Raw genomic sequence first — 27739 nt, forward strand, 5'->3', positions numbered from 1 at the left:
TCTCCTGCCTCTTTTAGCACTGCTTTTAAGTTAGTTTTCTGGCAAGAGACTTGGTTTATGGCTTATGTTGTATTTACCATTGAATTAATCTCCTGAATGGACGTTGAAAGCATCTTGATGAAAGATCTGAGCCACTGCACTGCCACAAGCTCTTACAGCAACATATCATCAAAAATTTCCAGTAAGAGTTTAATTAAGATCATGACATGGTGTCTGGATCTTTCAAAAAAGATTACATATCAGCAAAATAGCAAATATTTTCCTGTTTCTTGGAAGCTTACAAGCAAAGAATGTGAAACAGATGGTAACATTCTTGACATACATATAGCATAGCTTTTACATAACTGCTCAGATCTCTGTTTTTTCTACACACACCGTAACCTGGTTTCTGTTTTTTTCTTCTTGTACTGGATAGAAAATAGACCTTAACAGACTAAGTCAACTGTCTGCTTAAAACTATTCAGACTTCCTTTTCTTCCTTTTCTGGTTCAGTTTAAAACCATTACTCCTTGTCCTATCACTACCATCTCTTATAAAGAGTCCCTATCCTGCCTTTTTTATAGGCTCCCTTTAGGTAGAATCAGGAAGGAGCAACCTGGAAACCCAGTATGCTCAGCACCATGGTTACTCTATGTGACTGGCAGACCTGAAAGTTTTGGCATATACAGAATAGATCAGAACAGTTGGAAGGAACCTACAAAGATCATCAAGTCCAACCACCTGACCTCTTTAGGACTAACCAAAAGTTAAAGCATATTACTGAGGGTGCTGTCCAAATGCCACTTAGACACAAAGGTATGTGGCATGAACTACCTCTCTAGGAAGCCTGTTCCAGGGTTTGACCACCCTCACAGTACAGAAATTTTTCCTCATGTCCAGTCTGAACCTCCCCTGGCACAGCTTTGAGCCTTTCCTATGTGTCTTGTCATCAGTGACCAGGGAGCAGAGACCAGCACCTCCCTGTCAGCTTCCCCTGCTCAGGAAGCTGCAGAGAGCCATGAGGTTGCCTCTTGGCTTTCTCTTCTCCACACTAGACAAGCCAAATGTCCTCAGCCTCTCAGCAGCCTCTTCTGAAAAAGAGATATGTAAAGACAAGGATATGGAGGGAAGGGAGAAAATTGTGGTAGACTATAGGCTGAGAAAAGCAGAACCACTGAGATTTCCATATGGGTGCAATGATCTAGAAATCAGATGAAAGCCTGAGTGTAATGAGGTGAGTGCTTTGTTACAGCATTGAGTGAGGCCAGATTCTTCCCCTGTGGAGTGGGTGGGACATTGTGTAATTATATATATATTTATGTACACACGCATAATTTAGGTTACTTTTATATTAATGTACAACCATATATATTATAAAATACATTAAATATTATATTATTACATATATTGCCCAAACCAACAATTAAAATTGTAAAAAGGAATATATTGTGAAAATTGTGAAAAGGAATATATATCCTTCCCTGCTTCTTGAACTAGAAAACATGATGACGTGTAAAGTTACTCAAAAGGAAATTCAGCCATATATATAGGAATCGAAAGAAGGAGTCTGACAGCTTTGTGAGTGTAGCAATATACCTAAGAGTGTAACAATATTTCTAAGAGATAAATAGTCCACTGCACACAGAACATGCTAAGAAGTAGTTCAGACCTTGACTTTTTTTTTTTTTTTCCAAATATGCAAAGCAAAACATGTGCAAGCAAATAATTCCTTTGATTAATTTTGTATCCCTCCCTCTTCGGAACTGTCTACAAACAGATGATTTTTATGAAATGATATATTAGTCTGAAGAGTTTCTGTGCTTACCCTATTTCTAACTTGTGAGCAATTTGTTGTGACTAAGTGAAGGTTCAAAGTTTGGTTTTAAACAAACCCAATAAAATTCTGCCGTATTCACAACATATTCACAAATAAGAGTCCAAACTGTCCAGCAGTGAAGCAGTTGTGAGAAGCTCAATATTAAGATTTTCAGGAAGGAAATACCTATTCAAATGCAATTTCTTGGCATGATTTTCAGTGACAATAAGAGACAATCTTTTCTAGTGTCAAGGAATTTCTCTGTTTCATGATAACTAGCAGTTCTGAAAATATTCCAGTGTCCAACCACCTCTCCACCATTAAAATAAACAAATAAAGATTAACCAAATGAAGAAACTAACATATGGCTATAAGCAGTGGCAAATGATCGAGGAGGGAAATATAAACCTTCAATCTACCCCAATGAGACATGGTTTTGGCAAAAGAGAGTAGTGAAGACAAATAGCCTGCACCGGACTGTGACTGGCACTGACGTAATTTGAGAGATCCCTTAAATGACAGGGTTATGGGGTGGATTTTTCTGTGCAGGGGCACCCTCCAAATTCAGGAGGGATCAAAGCTCACTGAAATATATATATATATATACATATATATATATATATGTATGTATGTATATATGTATATATATATAAATTGCTGTAACTCCAAGTGCTGTTGCAGCATCTGGAATGTGCCAAAATACTCCTTCAAAGGACAAGAGATATGACCCTGTTCACTGGCCTGATTCCAGCACAAGCAATTAAATTTCTACCAACTCAACAACTCCTGCAGTTCAGCCCGCAATACTATTATTTGTCGCTTCCTGCCCTGAACTGTCACAGAGAGTTTCCGCACACTCTTGAGGAGCTGCCACCATTCTCCCCCAGAGAACTACCAGCAGCAGATGAAGCCTTCCTCACATGCAAGACTTTGCAATTACCGTGTTGAAAGCAACTAAGAGCCAAACCCTTAATTGTTCATGGTACTATCATCTTTCCTTGACTGAATTAAATCTAGGTGTAGTTGAGGATGCCTAGGTTGTAAAGAATAACTTAAAATACTTGCACTTCTATGGCTAAACATCATAGAATAAAAAGGAAATATTATACATATCTATTCATTTTCTATTTACTTATCTGCACTTCAAATCAGTTATGAGGCTACACAGGAGATATGAGATTAAATGAAAGAAAATGGCTGACTGTCTGTGATCTTCCTGTAAATATAAATCCCCTACATTTCAGTATGCCTGCTCTCAAGTTAAAAAACAAACAAACAATAACAACAACAAAAACCCACCAACACACCCCAGACTGAAGAATTAGAGAAAAGTAGACTGGGAGAAAAATAATATAATTGTCATTCCAGAATGACAATTCTGGAATTATGGTGTGTAAAACTAGCAAGCAGGTTTGGAAAAAAGCAGCAATGCCTGATACTGCTGAGTTTAGTAGAGGACTTGGGTGATTTGAGAAAGGAAAGAAATGCAGCATTGGGGAAAAATGAGAACTTCAGCAAAGACTGTAGCTTATACTCTAAAACCAGACTTACAATAGGTGAGCTCTATGTTTGTACTCCAGATAAGTGGTAGAAGTCACAGAGCTTACATACCTAAGTACTCTTTCTGAATAAGCAATCAGGTACTTAGATTGCTTAAACAACCACAATTATGCCACAAATAACTGGAGGTGAATAAAAAGAGGCCTAGTTAAAACTGAGCTGATAATTCATTCCCTAATGTCAACATTTTGTCAGATTAATGTGCAATTTCCTTTGCATTCAGGAAAATGATGTAGGTGTGGACATTCTTTCATTACTCTGCTAGGTGAATTACGAAACTATCATTAAAATAATTACCAATGGAAGAAGATGGTGAATCAAACATTTAATTCCATGTAATTATAACCCCGATTTCCTCTTTAATGTGGGTGATTTATCTTGCAAAACATGTGCCTGTATCAATAGGGTAGTTATTAAACAATGATCATAATTCAGTAAAAAAAAAAAAAAAAAAAAAAGAGAGAGACCCTACACAAAGAAGAATATTCAGGCAGAACAAAGAGATTTGTCTGGCTGGTCACTAGATATTCTCTGAAGACTACCCACAAAGCAAAGTAATTGAAAAAAACAAATCAAAGTAATAAATACCAAGTTCATCCTATTAAGCGACTGCAACTGTAACTAAGAGGATTTTTGAATATCTTTTCTACTTCATCATGTTCCTTCTCCCAGTTTCCCAAACCATGTGGTATGTTTGCACACTGCCTCTGTACAGTTCAACACTTTCTAAAAATATATTCTCATACATTCATGTAAAGCACAAATTACTCTATCTTTAATGACAGGGAAAATTAAGAAAGAAGATAAAGCACCAGAAACCATGTAAAAAGTCTCGTATTATAAATAATAATAGTGAAGAATCCATAACAGAATATTCAGTAGTTGGGTATCCCTTGGTAGTGGGAGAAAAGTTTCCCTATTAAAAGAGAGAGAGAGAGAGAAAGAAAGGAAGAGAAAAACCCACAGACAGATGTGGACACAAAAGAGAAACATGAATCAATCATTCTGATTGTACTCTGGCAATAAAAACAACAACAACAAAATCTCTTAGTTTCAAACAGTTTAGTCAGGGTCCAGATTCTCCTTATTTGTGATGTGTGCACAGGGACTGAAATTTGCAGTTAAGTGTTTTAGCAGGTTCCAGCACACTCAGTGTCATACAGAGCTAAGGAGAATAATGCTACTGAGCTTTATCGGATGCCTCTGACAAGTCATCAGTTCAAAGATTTTAGTTTCATTGACTTCCTTTTCAAGGCAAATAGTGAGAAAATTATGGTAATGTAAATAAAGCAGCTTTTCTTTGCAGTGACTGCTACAAATGACTGATTATTGTTATCCTTCATGTTACTATGTTCAGTGCATTTATTACTGGGAACCACTAACTGAAGCCACTTGTATAAGGCTCTGAACTGCAGGTGGCACCATTATGTCATTATGAAGTGAAACAACATTATTCTTGAGACAAGTGGGCAGCACAGGAGTCTAACCTACTTAGCAATGTACTCTATACACTATGAATAAAATTTATGCAATCTAATACTAGTCTTATATAGGAAAAACAATTCTCTCTGAGAGAGATCATCTGATGCAAAATGTCAACATTAGCTGAAGTAAATGGAGCTGTATCAGTTACATGAGCCGAGAACCTGTCTCATTGACCTTCAACAGCCTTTGGATAGGACCATTGGAAGAACACCTGAGGAAAAAAAAATCTGCAAGCATAACAATGTGAGGTCTTTAAAACAGTTGGCCAGAAGTAAAGCAGATGTCAGCTCTTCACAGTGCAGTCAATTCTGCTATGGATTGAGAGAAAACGAAGAGGAGACATAATGATGGTGTTTCCAGATTTTGGAAAGAGCAAGCTGTGTACCAGGAACTAATGCAGTACACAACCACCATACTCCCCAAATTTGACCCTATCCTAGTATGTAGACTACAAGAACTTTGTGATGGAGTTGGCAGGAACAGAATGCTGGCTATAAACCATTCAGCAACAGAGATACTTGGAAAAAGAGGGAACGCTAACACCACATATTTTATTTTGTGCTATGAAACACAGCCTGTGTCTAAATCTAAATCACATAACAAAGTGTACTAGCTATGGCAGCTCTGCAGTCAGCACACACTTTTCTACACCTTTCACTTGCATACACAGAAATATTTCCAATTTGTGATGACTCTGCTGTGTACAGAAAGGAGACTTTCAGCTTCTCTGGAGCACTCAAAAGAGGTATCTCTTTCCTGCAAGACAACCAGCATGCAATGTGTACAGCACACAAAAGCATTCACTTTCACTGGCTATACACCAGCATGTCAGCAATTACCTTCACTCTCTCAGTATTGTGCATTATCATCAGGAGCATTTTTATAAGTCAGTAATAGCTGCCAATCTCCCTGTAAGCTAGCCCCCACCTACCAGTTTGATCAATTATTCCCAAGCTATCTAAATTCTCTCGGGGAGACCTCCTTTAGCTGCAGTAAAAATATTGTTGCTGAGCAGTCAGCTAACAGTTGAGATATTAAGGTGAAGCTGAGCAATCAGTGGGGACTCAAAAGTGGAAAGATAAAATCCAAGGCAGAATCTCTTAGGAAATATAAAAAGAAATAGGTAAGCAACCTTTTATATAAATGGGCCTGAAAGTACTCAAGGCTCATAGAAACCTGTATTCCAGACAAGGTAACATTATATAGGATAGAAATTTCTCCATTTTTTTGTTATACACTTTACTTCCTGACTATCCACAATGCATTATTAGGCTGAATTCCAGTAGCGTATAAAGAGCTGGCACAGTCCTTAATAGAGACTCAAATAATTGATCATGCATCTCAGACTGGAAGTGGATTGCTCATTTTGATGATATAATTTCATTCCAGTTTTGAACTATGCACACATGAGGTGAAATAAAAACATGAAATTTGCAGAAAAATGTCAGCTTGTTACCTGTAATTAAATTCTCACCACCTTACTTCTACTGCACTTGGTTGGAAAATGTATGTACAAAATTCTTCATATTCAGAAAGGACAATTAGGTACCTGAGCACATGATGCAGTGTCTGGAATTCCGAGAATAATTTGGGGCCAGGAGTTAACTTCTGTGCAGTTTTTTTATTCATCTACAAAAAGGAGGTAACACTCAAGCTAAGTACCTTTTTTTCAGATTTGCTAATGAAGAGGTCTCCAAGAAGGAGTTGTTGCCCCTTTTAAAGGGAAACGTTATGTTAAGTGTTACAGACAGATCATGCAATACTGTAATTCCCTTTCTTAGTCAGTGAACAGCCTGACTATCCTGTATATCTCTAAGATCCTGCCTGATACACCTGTCTTTGACAGCATTTGTAAATACAATACCTTTTCCTAATGACAGCATGGGGGAAAAGGGTTTTGTCTCCCTGGAGGACTTTCATGATTTCAGAAGCCTCCTTCCTCCTTATTAGGACAAACATAAGACCGTTCACATTTCTCTTAGGGACTGAGTGAAGAAACAGAAAATAGTGTTTCTACCCTGTGGGTATGGCACTTTTTGCTTTGACTTTCTGCTCCACCATTTTCTGCACTTTTCAGTGACAGGCTTTATACACCAGTAAAGGAGCTATTTGAGGCTATTGCTGGGCACTTCTTTCTTATTCTTCTCTGTTGGAGCAGTTTCCCTTTGCATAAATCTTTAAGTACTTTATAAGGTTTTGAACCTGAGTTTTCCACATCAAAGGAGAGCTTTTAAATACCAGATGATAGCATCAGCTTTTCTCTTGTTCACTCCCTTCAATACAATTATATGATGAGGATATCCTTGAACAGAAAAGGCTGGTAAAATCAGCTCGCAATTAGCCAATGGCATGTATTCAAATTGGTTTTCCACATCTCAGCCAGATGCTCTGGCTTTTGCAGCACTAACTGCTCTCCCTCTTTCTTTCTCTGTCTCATTCTAACCAGAAATTCCAATCCTGTATGAAATATTTCTCAAGGAAAACTTTTGTCAAAGTAGGTGTATTACCATGAGTTTCAGATGCGGTTAAACCAAACTCTTCCAGTGAACAACCATGTCTAGAAAACATCCGTTTGTACTTGACAGCCACCTTACAGCTCTGCTGTTGACTGTCAAGAACAAGCAGCTGCACTCCCTTGTTCTAGCACTGATTCACTATGTGATCTCAAATTTTTTGATGCACAAGTGTATTTGCCTTTTAAAAAAAATCCTAGCCAAAAATCTCCAATGTATTTCAGTTAAAAGTATTTGAATTGGGCCGAAGTCATATGGTTTCAGTTTACTGCCCGTTTAGGGAAAGGGTTAGGATATAAAAACATACTTCATAGTCGTCCTCTAGTTTTACATATTCATCCAAGAGATATACTGTTAACAACATCATTTGAATTCAAAATGTCAAGGTCCCTTCCAGACAAAATTATACCATAATTCTGTAATCATCTGAAGGAATCTAGATCTAAACTATTAGCAGAAGGCCAGGTAAATACTCCATTTTTTTCCTAAGAGATGACTCCTGAAACTTAGTGAGGACTATTATCCTACGCCTCAGCACAGACCTAGGCCCAAAGAACACCTGCTATCTAATCCCAGCTCAGAAAGCCTTTTCATGGTTTAAGTCACTTCACTGGAATATCTTATTTATGCTATTAATATAGTGGATATAATTAAATATTTAAGCACTTCTGTGGGGGCTTTGGAAGTAAATGTAACATTAATAACATCTGTAGAAAAACAAACAAACAAAAACAAACAAACAAACAAACAAACAAAAAACCTTTAGAAATGCTGGTATTATGTTAGCTAGCCATGATGTCAGAAACAGGAATGGCTTCAAAATATTCAAGGTACCATTCCTGAATATCACAATATATAATCCTGTTTGGTTAAGTGATTGTCCAGCTTCACTTATCAGTGTAGGGAAAACAAAACAAAAGAAACAGTGATATTCAGATCTGCATTTCCTTTAAAGCAGACTTAGTACAAAATTCAAGGTAATGTAGGAACAAAATTAGATACAGATATTAAAACAAAATACTTCTTGGCAGATCAGGATCCATCTGTCTCTCTTTATCTGAAATGTAATAGCCATTCTTGAGCACTGAGAAATAAATGAAAAAATTAAGCCCCTTTTTGGAAATCACTAAGAAACGATGGAGATTCCAGATGAAAAGCAGATTCACATCACCTCTCAAACAAAAGAAAATTTGAAAAAATGAGTCTCACTATAATTCTTCTTGTAGCCATTTCTATCTATCCATGTGACACGTGGATATAGTTAAGTATCCATGATAGAGATAAGCAGGTGTGAAGTATGAAAAAGGAAACTGACTGTTGCTTAACTGTTGTATTCAGGGTAACAGGACATTGCACATTTTCTGTCATAAATAAATAAGTAAATAAATAACAGAAATGAACTTCTTCAGAAACACTCCTGAGTTCTGAAACAAATGCCCTTCTCTAAGGTGCCTGAGGATATCATGGGCCAACAACGAGAACAACTTTTCTTAATTATAATGCACAGGAGATGCACTGGAGAAAAAAACAGAAGAAGTAGTAAGAGAGGTGGCAACCATTTTATTTCACAGCAAATTTTCTTCCTAGGGCAGAGGGGAAGGAAAGCAAACATGCTGATAGGCCTTTTTCCAGCTACTGCTACGTCATTTTAAAATATGAAATCACTGAAGTCTGGAACAGGAAAAAGCACTAAAGAATTATTACTAACATAGCGATGCCACATAAAAAATTGATTCTCAAGGAAGAGAAGCTTTCGACAGCTTGTTCAACCTTTAGGAAATCAAACTGGATATAAAAGAAGCCATGTGTTAAGCTGTTTTTATAAACGCCAAGCACAATTAATTTCAAAATAGCAGTCTCTTTGTGTTCATTGAATCAAATTCATGCTCATATATGGTTATGTTTCTCCATTGTAAGAAACAACAGTAAATGGAACATGCAGTTGCTCCTTGCAGTGCTTTAACATGCATTTTAGTAACATAGTCTCTTGTAGATGAGAACAGCATTTTTATCACAAAGCCAATGGCAGTGTGACTTCTTAAGTACTTGTAACTTCTTAAGTACTACACCAGATTTACAGGGTATTTTAAGATTCCCAGAATATAGTTGAGACATTTCATCTAAAAAATATACCAGGTAGGAAATTAAAATGACTTATTGGTGGTCCCCTTTCATGAAAGGCAGCTCAGAAGTGCAGATCTTGTCTATATGAAATGCATTCCTCCAAAATATACTTTTCTACAAAATGAGAGGGGACATCAAGTACCTCACCAATAAAGATGCTGACTAGAGAGCCTGTCCCACGGGAACATCAGCCTGAGCTCACTGCTATCCCGTCTCCCTGCACAGCAACAGAATTATGTGAAGCACAACCCCTACTGGAGGTTGCAAAACTCAGTGCACAAATTTTTCCTGTTTGATCCAAACCAATTAGAAAAAAAAAAATACAACCAAGAAACCAAAAAACACAGAAAGTCATCGGTTTTCATTTCCCAGTTGTAAAATTTAAAGGAGAAAAGGAAGAAAAGTATCAAGTAACTGTCTATGAAATGCTGTCTGGAGTAGCAAAGCTTTGCGCTTTTTTGTTAAGGAGATTTTTTTGATGAAACAGTCTGGCAAAACTGTCATATCTCCAAATTATTTCAGCTGAACCAAGCAGAAGGTTTTGGTGAAAAACATTGAGATGAAAATTCAGACAAACTTTGTTTTGTTCTGTGTATTTATGTTGCTTTTGGAGACATATGTTAACCGTAAGATGGAATGAGCAGATATTTGTCTTGCACAGAATATTTCTCTCTCTACAGAACATCAGAAAGAAGTAAACGTGAAAGTCACAAGGAGATCCTCTATCACTGGGTTTTGTGCAAACTCTCCTGGAACATACAGGACAATATTTCTGAAAAAAAAAATTATTAATAAACCTGGATGATTCCAACAAGTAAAACTTGCACAGTGCTGAGATATTGTGGCAATGGATATTCTGTGAGTAGCATTAATTAATATATTTATTTTTGCAACCATTAACGTGCTTCCTATATGTACATCTTTTCATTTCACTCAGTCCTGACAAACAATTAAGTAAGGGAAGCTTTTTGTACGAAACTAAAAATATGACTCTTTCGCAGAATTTTCAGGAATCTGTAGCTTTTGGGGTTGTGCATCTGCATCTGCATCTGCAACTAGGCAAAACACATCCTGCCTCCAAAACATCACAAGCAGAACTGATTCCAGTACCAGCTTCTGCTAATGCTGTACTCCTTGAAAGACCAATATTACAACAACAACAACAACAAATATTGACCACAGGCAAACCTCTGCATGCTTTTCAAGATGTAGAGTTCTTAAAAGTAATATCCTGCAGAGAAAATACTTTGTTATACAGAAAACCTCAACTGTTTGTCTTAAAAGGAGTGCTTGCCTGCACCTGACTAAGAAGTATCTTCCTTGGGCTTACTTCCTCTTCCTCAAATTTCACCTTTCAACTCTGAAATACATCTGAAAATCCGTCCTACAATTGATCTTGATCTTGGACTTAGATGGTGGCAAGCCTGTCCCTGCTCCCACAACAACGACAGTTACATAGTTGAGATCAGAATGATGTGCTGCTTTCCATACAAAGGCAGGAAATTAACAGCCAAAAAAAATCAGAACAGGGAGACATCTATTGGCTGAACAGGGCTGATCAGACCCTTATTCCTGTATCATTAAGGATCAAAGGAAAAAAAAACCAACAACCTCAAATGTCAACAGCTTTACAAGTACATGCTTAAAGCTCTGAGCAGCCAGGAAAAGGGGAGCAAGTCAGCCTAGAAGAGCATTCAACGAATGTTACATTGCCAGAATTCTGTATTTTACTTTCGCAGGTCACCTTTAAGCTACATGTAGTGTTGAGGATTTAAAGCACTTAAGGAGATTAAAGGTTCAAGTGCTGTGAACAAACAAATTCAGGCTACTAAAATCACATTTCTAAATTTTAAAATGTGCATGAGATGATTAAAAGTACGAGTTAGTGATTTTTAATTATTTTGTGCAAGTTTTCCATATTCATAAGACTGCGTGGAGAAGCACGCCCTGCATTCTGATGAGGCCTGCCATTATCTCACACAACACTGTGTTTCAGGGCCAGGAAATAAAGTTGCATTGCAGCAAAATCACAGTTTCAAATGTCCAAAATGTCCATAGTATCTCCCTGGAGGCTGACACTATCACAGTGTCAATCCCAACCACATGTGGCACTTTCTGCTGACCCGCTCTGGCCAACCACTCTGTTTTCCAGAGCCGGTGAATGAATTCTCCCAAGGTGCATGAATTCTCTATTCCCGTACGGGAACAGGGAATGGCTGGAGCCAGGCCATGCTTCTGCTTCCCTCATTGCAGCCAACCCCAGAGACTGTCAGAGCAGAGCTACCATGCTAGAGCTATCCATGACTCCCAGGAGATGAGGAAGGGATGGAAGAGGGACTGGACTGTAGCAGAGGGATCCCATACTTGAAATAAAGTAGCAAGGTTTTCTCACTGCGCCCAGGACAACTACAAGGTGAATTCCCCCATGGCTGGATGCTGACTTTTCCAGACAGCTCAGAAAATAGACACCTTCCCCACAGGAACCTTTCCCAGGTAATCTGGATGTGTTCTGCTACCTTCCTTCCTTAGCGTCAGTATCACGAAATATTTGTGACAACTTTCAGCACTACACAAATCATTTACTAACAATGGTTACCATCAGTCTGCAGCAAAACTTTTTTTTTTTTTTTTTTTTTTCCCATGATCCCTTTTATCCACAAATGATGTTTGTAGTATTTCTTATAGAGAAAATGCCCTTGAAATCTGACAATAGGCAAATTTTTTACTCCCACATTTTAACCATGAGTTGAAGAATCATTTTTGGCACAATACAAACAAAGTACTCCTTTCACTATTTTGAAGAGCAGAGACTGAAACACTCTTTCCTGTCTAAGAGTAGAATTGTGATTGCTTAATGTCAGTAGCCTACTTTTTTAATTAGCCTGTAAAAATAAGCCTTTCCAGACACCTAATCATCAGATTTTCAAAAGTTTTGCTTGCAACTAGAAATGGATACATTAAGAAACAGAAATAGCCGATAACGAACAGGGATTCTGTTGAAGGGGAGTATTTTTCTGAAAAATTTGTAAACTACTGTAGACAAGAAAGAAATGCAGGAGAGGGCTGTGCATGTATAATCATGATCGGGACAAGTATTTGAAGGTATCCAACAGAATTCCCTACGCTGTCCTGCAGGTGCCAAAGAGTTGTAAAGGAATAATCTGGCTTATCTGTATGTTTATACACATCAAACTGGACACACTTATGCTCTAAATTATTCATTTGCCTTTTACTTTTTCACAAAGTTGTACTGGAGGTGAAGAAACCATGCACCATGACATACCACTGCTATGAATATACACAATTTCTCAAATGATTAAACATTAGTCACTCTTTCAGATTAAAATCAACACTTACATTTCACCTTGAAAGTCAGAAGCCTAGTGGTGCAACAACATTCACCATAAGAAAATATTAAAACTACATGTCATCAGGATCCTCTTTCTGTCAGATGCTAGTTAATATTTAGAAAAAGACTACATAAGACAAGGGAAAGATACATTTATCTTTATTTCACCCTATTCTCTCAGATACTGGCAGTCACCAACTTTACATTCCTAAAGCTCAAGAGAGCATCCGATATATAGTGTTAATAGCCACCCAAAGAAATAATCATTTTTATAGTTTATTTTTTCACACATTTACAGTTTTTGGCCCTCAACATCTTTTGATAATGTGTCCCATGATTTAACTGTATTGTATAGAAAAAAAATATTTATTTTTGCTTTAAGCATTTTGCCTGTTCTTGGTGCTTATCGAGTTCACATATTCTGAGGGAAAACAAGCAACTCATTTTCCCCATATCATTCATGACTTCACAGCTATCTTTACAAGATTATATTTCTGAATTTAGCCTCTTTGTAGAAAGAAGCCTTCCTATACTTCTGATCATTTTGTTGACTTTCTTTGTATCTTAGTGCCAATCATTGTTGCTAAGATCCTTTCGTAACATTTTGAAGTCAAAACAATCCCAGATATTTCTCTCATCTACAAAATTTGTTACCCTATTATTTTTCCTTTTCCACAGGTCATTTATGACTATTTAAATATGTAGTCTCAACAGAAAGAACCAGAAACCTTTCTGATAACTTTCTGATAACTGAAACTATGTCATTTAATATACATTTAACTGCATGCTGCACAAATATATAAGTGGAGCTAGCATTCATCCTCTTTTGGTGCCCAATTCAATGGCCTGGCGTCTTGGCTCCTGGGACATCTGATGTCTTTCAAGGTCCCACATATACTTCCATTAAAACTCTAAATAATACTCACTCTTCAGATCTCTGAGATGTTATTCTGTAAAATGTTGTGTTATTAAAGAGATGGGGACGAATGAGAGAATTTGATTCTATGACCTAGTCCTGCTGTTGTCACTGTTTAAAAGGTATCACAAAGCCCCCTTTTTGTCCAGTACTTATTCTCTACTGCTGAAACACTTAAGTATTGGCAAAAGCGTGTAAAAGTGTGTAAAACTGAATAGTTCTTGTTGGCATCTCATGAGATTTTCTATTATGGAAAAGAATTTGTCATCAGTAAATCCTAGAATTTCTCAGAAATAAATAAGGACACTCAGTAGGAACTCTAAGCTTGATGACTGACTCTGTAATAGGTGATTAGTAGATCTGAACAAACCTTAGACACTTGACGTCTAAAGAGCTCTCTGGAAGATCAGCTGCTGTTGCTGTTGCTGTTCATATCTTGTGCCTTCAGAACAAGGACATTTAGAGTGTAAGGGACAGGCCACCCATAAGGTTTATTTATTTATTTATTTATTTTCATGACTTGTTCAGAGATGAGACTAGAAGACTCAAGAGTTTTTAATACTGGTGATACCGCACAATAATTTCTAACATTACCTGCATACTCTTTCTCTTAAGGATGTACAGATTATCGATGCACTTTTCTAGGAGAGGAAGGATTAGTATGTTTGTGATATGAAATGCCACCCCGTTGTTAATCAGAAGAGAAGCAGACCCAATGCCTGTCATGTTCAGGACATGGATCTTTGATACCAACAGTCTCCATTTCTTCCAATACTACCACAAGGAGGACTGTGTTCAGCTAAATGCTTCTTCTGGGGAATCATACAGAGCATAGTTATTGAGCATTTAAAAATCATTTTGAGCTCTAATGCAAAAAACGGACATGTTTATTTAAGATTTGATAAAGTATATAGATTATTACACAGCCAAGCTCTGTGCGTTATATGAGGTTTATACATATTATATACATCTATCTACACTTTACAAATTGTGCATAGTCATTTACCTGGGAGGAAACATATTTTTGGCGAAGTGAAAAAACAGATCTCTAATTTATTTTAACAGAATACATGGTAGGTGAGATCACTGTATATAGAAAGGTTAAATATCTAACTCACACTAAATTCACACTTTTCAAGTGACCCCTAGGTACTGAGACATCTTCTAAAATATTAAAATTTAGACAAACTTAATAGCTACTTCTGCCCTATTGCTGCCCAGAGTATCACAAACATTAATTTATAATTAGGTCCCTGAAGACACTTGCTGTAATTTTTTTTTAAGCAAATGTATCATTTTGTCCTGAATTTGACTCTGTCATGTTCCCTGAGATACCCTCATTTTAAATATGCATATTTTATTATCTGCAATGTGCAACCTTTTTTGTGTGTCAGTATGTTAGTATATAAAATATAAAAATATGATTTATGACTAGAATTTTAAGGTAAGCTTTGTATTTAAGTAGCAAAATATATCATTCATAGCAAGAAATACATTACATGATTTAACAACAAGAGAATTTCTATAAGTGTGCGATTTTCAATTTACACAGTAAAAAAGATATCTGAAAAGAAACCAAGGGTTTGTAAGTTGGTTATGTGTCAGCAGCCATTGTGATGCTTTGCTTTTTATGAGAGTCTGAAATGAGATTGTCTGAAAATTACTTTCACTATTTTTTCCTGGCTAAACTGAAAGAAATTAAAAAAAAAAAAAAAAAAAAAAAAAAGGATATGAAAAATTGGTTACACTTTCATTTTCTCCCATTTTTAATATCATATGATATTTTAGGTCACCCATTAAAATGTCCTGTAGACACAAAAGTGCGAGACTGATGGATTTTCTTTAGCAACATCAACACTTTAAAATTCTCTAACTACAGCATTCAGCTGCTTTACAGGGTTACAGCTAAGCCTTAATCCTGCTCTGTTTTTGTGAAAGAAAAGCTTAATTGTATTCTTTTAATTCAAAATGGTAGCACTTGTTCCTAAACGTCTGCAGTAAGCAGCTCTGCAGCTTATACTGGTGTCTGTACAGCGTTCAGTGCCTTATCAACACAGTGATTTGAAAATCAGGAAGAATGCAGAGGTCATTTAATTCAACAGTAGGGGATTTAGTACTTTCTCAGCTATCCCATCCTTAGGACAATTTCATATGAGATAAAGCAAACCACTGGTAATGAGGATCAGTTCTATGTTGGAGGGTGGGCACAGGAGATACTGTTGAAGGAAGCAGACACTTCTGACTGGGATTATAGTCAGCAGCACGTATGGGAGCCTCTGTTTCATTCCAGGGGATTAATGCTCACTTTCAAAGACAGCTCCAGAGTTGAGGGAGAGGGATCCCTTCAGAACATTTCTCATATTGGTGACTTTCATAGCAAAGCTGAGGAAGGTTGTATTTATGTATCTTTGGATGGAACTGTGGAGGCAGTAAGCAATTGGAAGACAAATCACAATAAACACAATGTACAAATTAAGTGGAAAAAATCCTCTCTTATTTACAAAAGATAAAGAGAGAAAACAGTCCTTGGATTCCTCAGACCGGAGGAATAAACTCATACACAACATTGTTTCTTGTTGCTCACCCCCTCTTCACCCTTGTTTCACACACTGAATGCTCTTTGAAATGTTAAGGTGAAGTTTCTTCATTTTTACCTCAGGGCTTGTGGTACTGGGGGCCTTGGGGGAGAAAATAAAAATCTCCTCTTGCAGGATCAACTAGGAAATTAGGTCTATCAAGAGTAACCCAAGGGAAGGGCACAAGTCTTCTGTCTCTTGCTCCCCTGCTGATTTGATTCATATATACCAGCTTCTCAGCAGTTTACCACCATTTTTATCTGCAGCCCAAACCCTTGGAGATCTGAATATCAACTCTTTTTTATACCACTGTATATCAGATGCTCAATCCCTTGTGCAATCCACTTGCACCCCTAATTGTTGTGACAACACTTGCCAGTTAGATAGCTATTTTATCTTCAAAGCACTTCACAAACATCAATTAACCCAAATCTAGATTAATTAATCTAACAATTAATTTGCTATATATCCAGCAGTTACAATAATGGAAAACAAACTAGTGCCTATCAAAGTCTGCAGAACGAGTTTCCCTGACTCCAACAAAAAAATGGATCAAGCTAATTTCTCGAGACCACTTCTGTATCCTCAATCTTTACTGCAAATTGGTATTTTCTTCCACAGTATCTTCAATGGATTTATCATGAGTACAGCCAAGGAAACAGGAGAGGGAAAAGGGAATCTGTGAGCTGTGATCACAGACACCAGGTCTTAATCAGTTTTGTTTTAAGGATGACCTTAAATCTTGCACCCCACCTGCACAGAGTTTGTGGAGATTGATTAGATCAGTCCTCAATGTGCTCAGATAAATCAGGGTGCCAAACACACTGCTGCGATTAATGAATTCAGGAGGCACTCATATTATAAACTGATTGCTAAATTATAGATCAACCCAAACTGACAATACAGGGTGAGCAGTCATAGCAAATTTCCAACAATCACTATACATCTTGTGAAGTAGGCCACTTGAGTTTTTAATAGTCATTGTAGTGGTCCTGCAACCATGGGCACGTAGAGAGAATCAGGGTGAATATGAAATAAAGCAAGAGAAACATTTAAGAATTGTAGTATTCTAATAAATTATTTACTGGAAAGGTAAGGCTGATGGCTTTTAAGCAAGGCAGTCTCATAGAGATCAGCTTTTACAGTGTATCATTTATTTTCATTTTGTAATAATCCTCAAAATAATGGATCATTCTCTCAGAAGACTGTTTTAAAACTTCTACTCTGGTTAAGCAGTCCATACAAATATTTCTATTTGCTTCTACCAGATGCCTGTTACTTTAAATGAGCTTGTATTAGACATCCTAATACTTAAACCTAAATTTTTGTGTGCTTGTTTTGACCACCAAGAAAGAATATTTATTATCTAAAATTATCAGCTCTGCAGTTTTGTAAGAACTTCTTTGGAAATTCACAAAAAGATAACATCCTTATAATGACTAATAAATGTTATTCAGGTTACTAAAGAAAGATCTTCTCCCTCCAAGAGTGAGGCAATTATTCTAAAGATTCCAGGAAAATGCCCTGACCTAAAGAAAAATTACCAATTTACTGAAAAAGTAATTTCAAGACATCTTTAGATTCATATTAAAGACAAGTAAAGATTGAATCCCTCCTTCTTGTTGTTAAAGACTTTCCACAAGAAAGACTACATATGCAAATACCTCTTCAGTGACACCAGGGTAAGCATAGAGGGAATGATTGGCTCCAACAACATTAATTTTGTGAGTAAATTGAAGAGGAAAATGTAGAACTGAGTAGTTAATCAGGTATGACTGAAATCACCCAATCAAGTAAATAAACAGCAAGTCTAGCCTGCACTGTAATTGGTTCTTAATGCCAGTTGCTTTCTATATGGAATTAAAAGCGAAAAGAAAACTGCAACAACAAATGAGTGTTCTGTTACAGAGCAGTGTGAAATCCTTCAGTTCACGCTTTTCTAATTATCATTTGATACTGTTTGAATTGTCCTTTGTGCCACATGCTTTCTAAACTCCTGCACAAATCATTGCTGTTGACCATAAACCATATCTTTCTACATTAGTGCATCAAACACTGTGTGACAGCTAAATTGTGGAAGAATAAAAGCACTAATGGATTTGTTTGAATGTATTACGTATTGCTTGTCTCTTAAGCTTTACTTGGCCTTCTTCACAGGTTCTGCTCAGTTACCTTTACCGCTGGCTTTCAGAGATACTGAGAGCTTACTGAAGGATTACAGTTTTTAATATACCTGTATAAGCAGAGCTGTAGTCAAGCATTAAAGGTCACTCAAAGCTTATTGATTTAGAGAACACTGCAGCAATAACTCAGAGAATATCAAAATAACCACTGCTATTTGCTTTTCCTTAACTCAGAATGGAGTACTCAATACACTTACAAACCTTTAATAAACTTTTTTTCTCTAATGATCCACCATTTTGCATGAAAGATTCAACACTTTAAAGACATCAGAAAGAAACTTGGTTACGATTATTTGAAAAAGACCCAAACTTCTGCACATCCAAGATGCTGTAACAGACTCCAGGGAAGAGATTAAAATTCAAATAAAGTGTTTGCCTATTTGCATCCTGCATGACATCAAAATCTTTTTTGCAGGCTGTGGAAATTCTATTAATATTGTAAGCAAGGAACACATTGTATAACAGTATCAACAAAGAAGAGACGCTGTGTGGATTATTGACTTCAGCAAAGAACAGACTTCTCAAGAAGACCTTGTTAACAGTGATCCACCAAAAAAAAAATGTTGCCTATGCCAGGGAGGGATGAAGCAATAAACAAACTGACAACACTGATGAAGATGCAACATAAAGATTTTTGAAAGGTAGAAAAATATCCAATGGACATTCTTCTTTTGAAAATGTTCCCTATTTGGGTAGAAGATGGAGATGATTTTCTACATAAATATGGCACGTTTCCCTTTCCTTGTAGTTTCTTTTTTACTGTAGCAATCATTTTCTTCCTCTATTTTGGCCTCTTTTCCTCCTTTTTATCCTTATGAGCAGAATGTCTTTCATTGAGGTTCTCTGTACAACCTCAGCAGAAGAATTTCTTACTCTATGCCATGTGCATTGTGTGGTCTGTGCCTCTACAGCACCTTGTTAGGTGTTTATTCTCTAAGTATTACAATGTGTAATACCTACACAAAAAAAGATTATTTTTCAGTGTATGTTACGAGGACTCCATTAGAACAAGGGGAACCTACGACTACTAGACTTGATGGGCAGTAGAATATCCCTATCAGAAGATACTCACAAAGCAAGCCTGAATTTCAAATAAAACTTTGGTGGCAACATACTTCTCATACAGAACCAAAAATTGAATGCTAAAATTCCACAATTTAGAGGACCTTCCGCATAGCAGAACAGGATTGAAAAAATGGTCTCAGAGGGATTATAACCCTCATTTGGATTTGTCAGTAATCATCAATGTGAACTAAATCTCTTTAGATATTAGAAAGGCTATGTACTACTTTTGGATCAAAGAGATATTTTCTTTTAACTGTAGCTCATACACAAATTGTCTGCATTGTTAGCATTAAAAGAAGTTATGACCAGCACATTAAAACAAGTTATGACCAGCACTGAAGTGTGACTAGACTTCTCAGATGGTTTCAATGTCTGGAAAGAAAAGCTCAGTAGGTTCATAAATCTAATATATATTTTTCATAATAAAACCTAGAGCAGCAATAATTGCAATAAAGTTTTAGAAGGCATCCTGAGAGGAATAAAAAATAACTGCTCTCTGTCCAACAGCTAAATAAAGCACAATTAGTGTTTTTTTTTTTTTTTTTTTTTTTTTTAAGCCCATAAGGAATTCTAATTAACAGACTTTTGAGGGAGATCCTAATTATTGGTTGCTTTGATTTTAGTGACCTTGCACATCTTATCTTTTTAAACAGACATTTTCAACAGGGAAGAGTTTCAAATGCCCAGATGGTGTGAACGTTGCTTGGGGTGCAAGACTTAAAAAGGGCAAAGTAAATTAAGCTGAGTTGTTTCAGTGTATTTTTGTTAATCCCCACTCTTCATAACATAAATCCAACCACTAAGCTCAGTATCCATGCAATTTCAGTGGCAGAGATGAAATGCCAGACTTCAGATCTCCAAACAGCCCACAGAGGCATGCATGTTGCGCACTGATGTGTCAAGGGCAGTGGGCAGCATAATGTGTCTGCTATTGTTGAGAAATCTTCTTCCATTTGCAAAATTTCCACAATCTGACATTTCCCTTCAAACACTCCTGTTGCCTCTTAAAGCCTTAACTTAAATTATGCCTTCCAGAGTATGTCAAAAAGAAACAGCGGTATGGGTTCATAACCAGCCATCTCTGTAGCGATTGCTGTTCACAGTGAGCAGGCAATCCTTGTGAGAAGCCCAGCATAGTAGCTGGAATACACAAAAAAACCCTGTGTTAAATATGGCACAGGGAATCCTTCCAACATTTAACAGTAACATATCGCTGTATACTTTATGGAGTGAAACAAAGCATCTGAAGTCAATGCTTCAAAAATGTGGTAGCGTGAAGACTGGAATGCTTAGTCAATGTAAATCAAAGTACAGTCATACAGCACTAAACCCGTCAGAGACACTTCACCTCTCTGATTCTTCTAATTTCCACTCTTTTGTCCTTGCTATCATCAAATTCCTAAGTCATGGTCTGCATAGAAAGAAAACAGAATTGTCAGCTGACAAGTGCTATATGCTATCTGTCAAACACAAGTGATTCTGGAGGCTGCTTTACCATAGCAGCCTTATCTTACACCCACCACAAGGTATAAGGGGCCTGAATTGGAAAGAAGCTTCAAGCTTGATTCTTACTTTACAGCCACAATTAATTTTAAAACATTTTTGCATAAAAGAATCTAGTGCAAATCCTACTACTTTTAGCTTTCCTGTGAATATCTTCTGAACTGAAGCCTTAGGCAAATATTCAGCCATCTAAATCAGGGCCTGCAAATATTTGCATATACAAATGAAAACATACTCTCCAAAAAAAAAAAAAAGAAAAGAAAAGATTGTGAAGAATCAGATGACTTTGAAAATTGTCAATAGGTTTCTAAGATCCATCCTGATTTAGTTCACTTCTTCACCCATTCCTTCACCTTCCACTTTCTCCTTCTCTCCTTCTCTACAGGTGGTCCCAAAGGACTATGCTTGTTTCCCTTCACTTCTCCCTCTTAACTCCATATTTTGGCAGTATCACCCACAAATAAATTCAACTATTGTCTCTATACTCATAGCTCAGAGATCTCCCCCTTTATCTCCAGACCCGTCTTCTTCCACCCAAGCTGAAATCTCATCCTTTCTCATACCTTTATGAACTTACTAGTGCCTTGACATTTCTAGGCATCACATTTCATTTGCACCTCTCCCTAGAATCTCTCATCTAAGTGATTGAAAGGCCACATACATACAATCTCATTTGAACAACAGAAATATGATCCATCTCTTGTTCCAAACCTTTATGATCGCATTACTAAAGGATGTTATCCATTTCATTTTAAGCTACTTTATACATAAGCTATTTCCACCAGTGGCTTGCCTTTCTCTAGTAGATCAAAGAACCACCCAGCCTCCCTTTCCAAACCCTTCATTGCTCACTCCATTCAAAAGCAAAATCTCAGCTCCCAGCCCTGCTGGAGCTCTGATGTGAACTCAACGTCCAAACAAGCAGCCTCTGTGCTTTCTCCAGTGCTTCCCTTTTGTCAAGAAGTAGCAGCCTGGTCATCAGAGGTGCCATTAAAGGCACCAGACAAGGCAGGGCTCATTGTCCTTGACTGTCCTTTGAATCAATCATGTTACGAGATCTGGAGAATAGCTGCACCTTTTTTTTTTTTTTTTCTTCCCTGTCCTGGGGAACGATATTGCTTTACACAACACGGAGTAATTTGCTTGTCTTTTATGTTTCAGGCAATAACTCATAGATACTTAATCTACTCCAGAAATTTATAAAATTGCAACCTCCTGAGATAACAAAGCCATTATCCTGACACTTCACATTACTTTCATTCTACGCATGCTACCATAAATAACTCCTACACATTCCTTCATTTGCATTAGAAATCCTCTTTAGTCAATACTGTTAATTTTGCTGGCAGTTAAAATGGAGGCCATTCTTTCCCCAGATCTCATTCTCTATTTCATCTGCTACAGCTCTGTTCCAATCTCAGTGGACATGCCAAACACAGCTGGTTTGACCGTTTACCAACTAAGATACTGATGGAAAGATCTTCTGCAACTGCTTCCCTGTACCACCTGAGATACTGAGACTCCTTCCAACATCTCAGATGAACCTCCCACAAACACCTTGGTCCAGCCTCCTAAGCTCTCCATCTACTCCATCCTTTACTTCTCCTTGCTCCATCTCTCATTCTTTCCTCAAACTTCCTCACTCTTTTGGTGCTTCTTTTGCCCTTGGTCTCAACTTGTCTGCTCACCACTGCCACAAGGGACAAAAAAAATACATACGGATACCATTCAGATCTGCGTCTTCCTTGTGCATCCCCAGTGTCATACAAATGTATATATACAAACACAGTGTTGTATCACTGTTGTTCCATAACAACAGTGCTGATCTAGTAAAGTCATAAATCACAATCGGCATGACCAATACAAATTCAAGAATTCACAGGACTCCTTTTTATCCTTTTCCACCCATGTGTGGCATGCATTATAATGTGGAGACCAAGCATTTTATTTCTTCTGTCTGCAGAGCACATCCCACAGGATGTAATGAGTAAAAAATAGAGGTATAATTACTGCAGGGTTGTACAACTATAATGATGTAAGAAGACAGGTATGCAGAGAGAAGGAACTACCACACACCCTGGTACGATAAGAAAAAAAAAAGACATTTTGGGGACCAATGTCCTCTCACCAGCTCTGAGAGGCTAAATAGACCCTGGGGACAGTGTTCCTTTTTAAACTTTATTTTAGTCTTAACCTTAAACCTGATTAGAAGAATAGAAGAATCTGATTCAGCCATGATTTAACCTAAATTAGCCACAGGGAGATGAATTTCACTGCACAGAGCTCCTAGAGCCCAAGCATCAGTCTTTCTGCTGAATAGTTACACTGTCATTACTATAGCATGTGTCTTTTTGTGGCCACCCCATTTTTCATACATGTTAACAGAGCTCATTATTCAATGTTTCTTACAGAAGGTCTCCAGCCATAAAAGTGAGGAACTAGCTAAAATGGTTGCAGGTCTACCACTTCTCCTGAGTATACTTACACCAATTTAGTGGTCCTGAGTTCAAATTATTTAACTGGTTGGCAAAAACAGCCCCATTATTTTTCCAGGTTAATGTAGGAAACATGGAGAATAAACTACTGATTACAGTGGATTACCACTTCTCTGCATCTTTAATTTGATTGTGGTAATCATAAAACAGCTGTGTGATCATCTTGTCTGTCAAAGAAGAGTGCAGAACAGAGTAGGAATCTTCAACAGAAAATGGAAGACAAAGTTGTTTTCTATGAGTAAAAACTATTCAGAAAGTAGGAACTGCTTCTGACCTTTAGCCTGCGATCCTGGTCTCCACTGCACAGAGAATTTACAGATACTTTAAAGGTCTTCCAGGCTGGATTTAAGTTATTCATCACAACCTGAGAATGAAAAGAAATGAAGGGAACCCTTAACATTTGCACATTTCTACTAACAAGAGCCACAATTTAAAAAATAGTAGTACCATAAAGAGGAGAAAACAACTGAGCTGGAGGTTTGGTGAACAACTTACATGGGATACCTGCCCTGGAGCAAACTGCAGTTTCCAACAGACTTGCTCAGGAAAGCCCCAGAAAGGAGCACAAGTGGGGAAATGGGCCTGTGTCCAGCTCACACTACAGAGAATGCCCCAGCACTGCCACGCTACAGTGGGGGCATAACCCACAAAAGGAAAGCTGTGGGATCCATCTCTGAACTGGAAGCCATGGAAGAGATGAAGGCCTTGGCAGTGGGGATGGGCAGTATCAACTTATGGACACATGGTCTTCCTTGGTAGAAGACTTTAGAAGACTTGGTAGAAGACATAACAAATAGGCTCATAACCCCAAATACCCAGCATAACTCTAGCCCATACACCAAGATGCTGCTTTTAAAGACAGTGCCACTCATTGCCATGGAAGCAGTAACAAGATTGTGGCATAAGAAACAAATGTAAAGCACCCAGATTACAAATATTTTGATCACAGCAAGCTTTGAGGAGCCAAACAGATGTAACATAGCATTAATAGGAAAATATGATACTGTCTGTAGCATGGTTTGGGCTAAATAAAATATGCATAAGTGCTGACCTGCAAACAGAGTACCTGCCAGTTTAATTAAACTTAAATATTTGGCTTCAGTACCATCTTCCCTTACTCTTGTGTGCATAAGTCAAGACCTGATACCCATTAGTCAATAATTAAAGCAGAGATAGAAGGGGTTTTAAACATGGGTGCTTGCAATACTTTTTTGACATTGGAAACACAAACTACTCCTCCTGACAACCTACCTGTGTCCTTGGAAAGTAAACCCAACCCTATTCCTTACCTCAGTCCTGTGAACAAGTTGCTGGGTTGCATCATCATTCATCCGGAAAATCTCCAGGAAAGGATCAGATTTGCTGAAAAAATCCTAAAATAAAACATAGGACAGGTTACTCTTGAGAATTCTTTTTCTTTGAGCCTTTCAGACACACTGCACCTGTGCTTTCCTGACTGCTAATGAAAAAAGAGTACCAGTGAGGTTTTAGTGAGACCTCCTGGTGTCCCTCAGCAATATTTCACTCTTACGCTTGTTCCTCAAGGACTTCCATGGCACTGCTGTTGTTCTCAGTTTGGCTATTTAATCATGGCAGACAGAATGGTAAAATCACACTTTACTTTTTTTTTTTTTTTCCAGTCTAGATTCCTGAGCTTTAGCTCCTTCACTGACCTAGCTTGTTTATTTCTGCCTCCAAACCTGCTTGGTCTTTTGACATCGGTTTTTATCATGCAGTGCACTTTGAAGCATATTCTACAGAGGCACTGCATTTCATGCTGTTTGCCCACCCTCTCAAAATAGAAGTTTGGCCAAGACATCATGGTGCTACCAGTTAACACAAGTATTGGCAAGATGGATTAGAAAAGGTTACAAAAGCAAGTCCTCTTTAGAATGTGAAAACATGAACCATGTAAGGATGACAAACAGAGCAGGTAAATGCAAAAAATTACTTGGCATCTCCATCAAGCAAATCTGTGACAGGCATTTGGGTTCACATATGTGTTGTACCATAGCACACCTCTCATGGATTTGCAATTATCTTACAAGTCAGAGCATTCTTAAACCTAAATTAAGTTGCTTTCTATAGTAGAGCGGCAGTGTCACCACAGCATTTTTGGTTTTAACAACATCCTCTTTTTTCTGTGCAAGCTGACTGCCTGGAAGAAGGGTTGCTGGGTGTTAGACCTCCACAGCTGGAGGGAAAAAGCCAGCTAATTCAAATTGCTCACTGTGGAGTTAATCTACAGGAGGTGGGTTCAAATGGTCTCCATCCATCTTCTGGAGTCATGACTCCCATCTTCATTTCTTTCTTCAACAGAATCACATGACTAACTTTATGCATACGGATATTATCCTTCTCTATCGGCCACATCCCAAACCTCTACAGACCTCTGCATCTATCTGGGGCAGAGAAAAATTCTGTTTGTTCTCCTGGTGTTTCTATCCAAGTGTTAGTATAAAAATAATTGTAATATGCATAGTTAGTTCTACCCTTTTCTCCTCACCAAATGTCTGCCAGAATCTGAATGTCTGGAGAAGGAGATGGATCTCTAGGGACCATGCAGTCTTGGGCAAGACTCAAGGAACCTGAAGTCTTTTCCATGCCTTAAAGATGAAATCTGTCAATGCTGCTGTGTTCAGTGTGTTGTTCTGTGACTGACCTGTTTCTTTTTCTGCTAGAGAAAAGGCAATGGTGTGTTTAGAAACTGATGCAAAGCATGTATGTGTGCATCTGTTAAACTTTATCACATGGAACTCTAAACAACAAAGCTGTATGTTTGACCATTTTTTCCAATTACATGGTTATGATACATTTAATGTAATATATATATAATGTAATACATCTATGTGTGTAGAACTAGCACAAAATCCAACAAAGTCTGTAACTCAAGAGTTTTCCTCAAGGCCCTGATATGGATTTAGTATGTGGACTGAATTCAGTGCTTGAAACTTTTGCTCTGTAAGGGGCGTTGGTGCTCAGATTCTGCCAGATTGCTACTGCACAGCAGAGAAGAGAGTGAGGCATCTGGTTTAATCATAGTGACACCAAAATCCAGAGTGCATGGGATTAAAAATGATTGAGCTGCCTCTTCTTACTCACAAGCATACTGTTTAAGGGTGAGTAAAAGATTAATGTTTAATGGATTCTTTATGAAACACAGATTTGGTAAGAAAAGTTATCTGAAAGAAAACACCTCAAAATGATACATCCAAAAGAATGTACCCCTCAGTGCAGAAAACTTCAAAAAGGATAACAAGATTTTCTGTAAGAAGACTCAAAATATAGTATCACTCTGAGTTGAGTATCATGAAAACTGACATAGCAAACCTCAGCACTAGGGAAGTAATTTTTAATATCTGGTTTTAATAACCAAGGCAATACCATCTGGAGGGAAAGATTTTCACTCTGGATGATAGCTTCTGTTGCCCCTCCTAAATGCAAAAACAAAGATTAATTCCTTACAGAATCAAGGTAAAAGCCTCAACTCCTTCAATATTGAAGATGCTCCATAACAACTCAAAAATGATATTCTAAATAAAAATATTTTCTTAGTTATTAACATTTTCAAAGCATTTTTGTTGTTAGGCTAAATCTATCAGCTTTGCTTTACCTCACATGAGAATCTTCTGAAAGAAGAATAGCAGCAATAAAGGTTTAATGTTTTGGTAATTTAATAATGCTTGAATGATTAATGTAATGCATTTGCTCCTAGCATAATGGACACTACTCTTTCAGTATGTGTGGCAGTTACACAATATTAACACAAATAAACGGTATAAACTTTAAAAAATTAACCTCCTCTGTTTCTGAGCACCTTGTTTGACACATCTTCTGGTATGCTCATTTTAAGAACACAACAGTTTTTAAAGCTCAGGTTTAGGGGGTCAAGTTAAAGGTCCCTCAGAAAAGACAATTATCAGTTTTGGAAATTCATCAGTAGCAGGAAAAATCATTTAACTTTTTTTTTAGCGGTTCAGTACTGTGGTGTCCTGGTTTCAACGGGAATACAGTTAATTGTCTTCCTAGTAGCTGATATGGAGCTGTGTTTTGGATTTAGGATGAAAGTAATGCTGATAAAACATCAATATTTCAGTTGTTGCAGAGCACTGCTGCCCATACTGCCCTGCCAGTGAGGAGGCTGTGGGTGCACCAGGAGCTGGGAGGGGTCGCAG

At 37.5% G+C, this 27739-nt stretch overlaps 1 protein-coding gene across 2 annotated transcripts in view; it reads right to left on the bottom strand.

The window, feature by feature from the left end:
* CPNE4 (copine 4) overlaps positions 1-27739 on the bottom strand; it is a 235874-nt gene that overhangs the window by 61058 nt on the left and 147077 nt on the right. For both annotated transcript variants that reach the window (XM_035317055.1, XM_035317054.1), the window contains exons 6-7: positions 24854-24937; positions 23839-23928 (exon numbers count right to left, since the gene is read on the bottom strand). In XM_035317055.1, the coding sequence (XP_035172946.1) occupies positions 23839-23928; positions 24854-24937 (174 nt within the window). The remainder of the gene's footprint in view (positions 1-23838; positions 23929-24853; positions 24938-27739) is intronic.

This window comes from Oxyura jamaicensis, chromosome 2 (genome assembly GCF_011077185.1).
Source record: "Oxyura jamaicensis isolate SHBP4307 breed ruddy duck chromosome 2, BPBGC_Ojam_1.0, whole genome shotgun sequence".
Taxonomy (NCBI): domain Eukaryota; kingdom Metazoa; phylum Chordata; class Aves; order Anseriformes; family Anatidae; genus Oxyura; species Oxyura jamaicensis.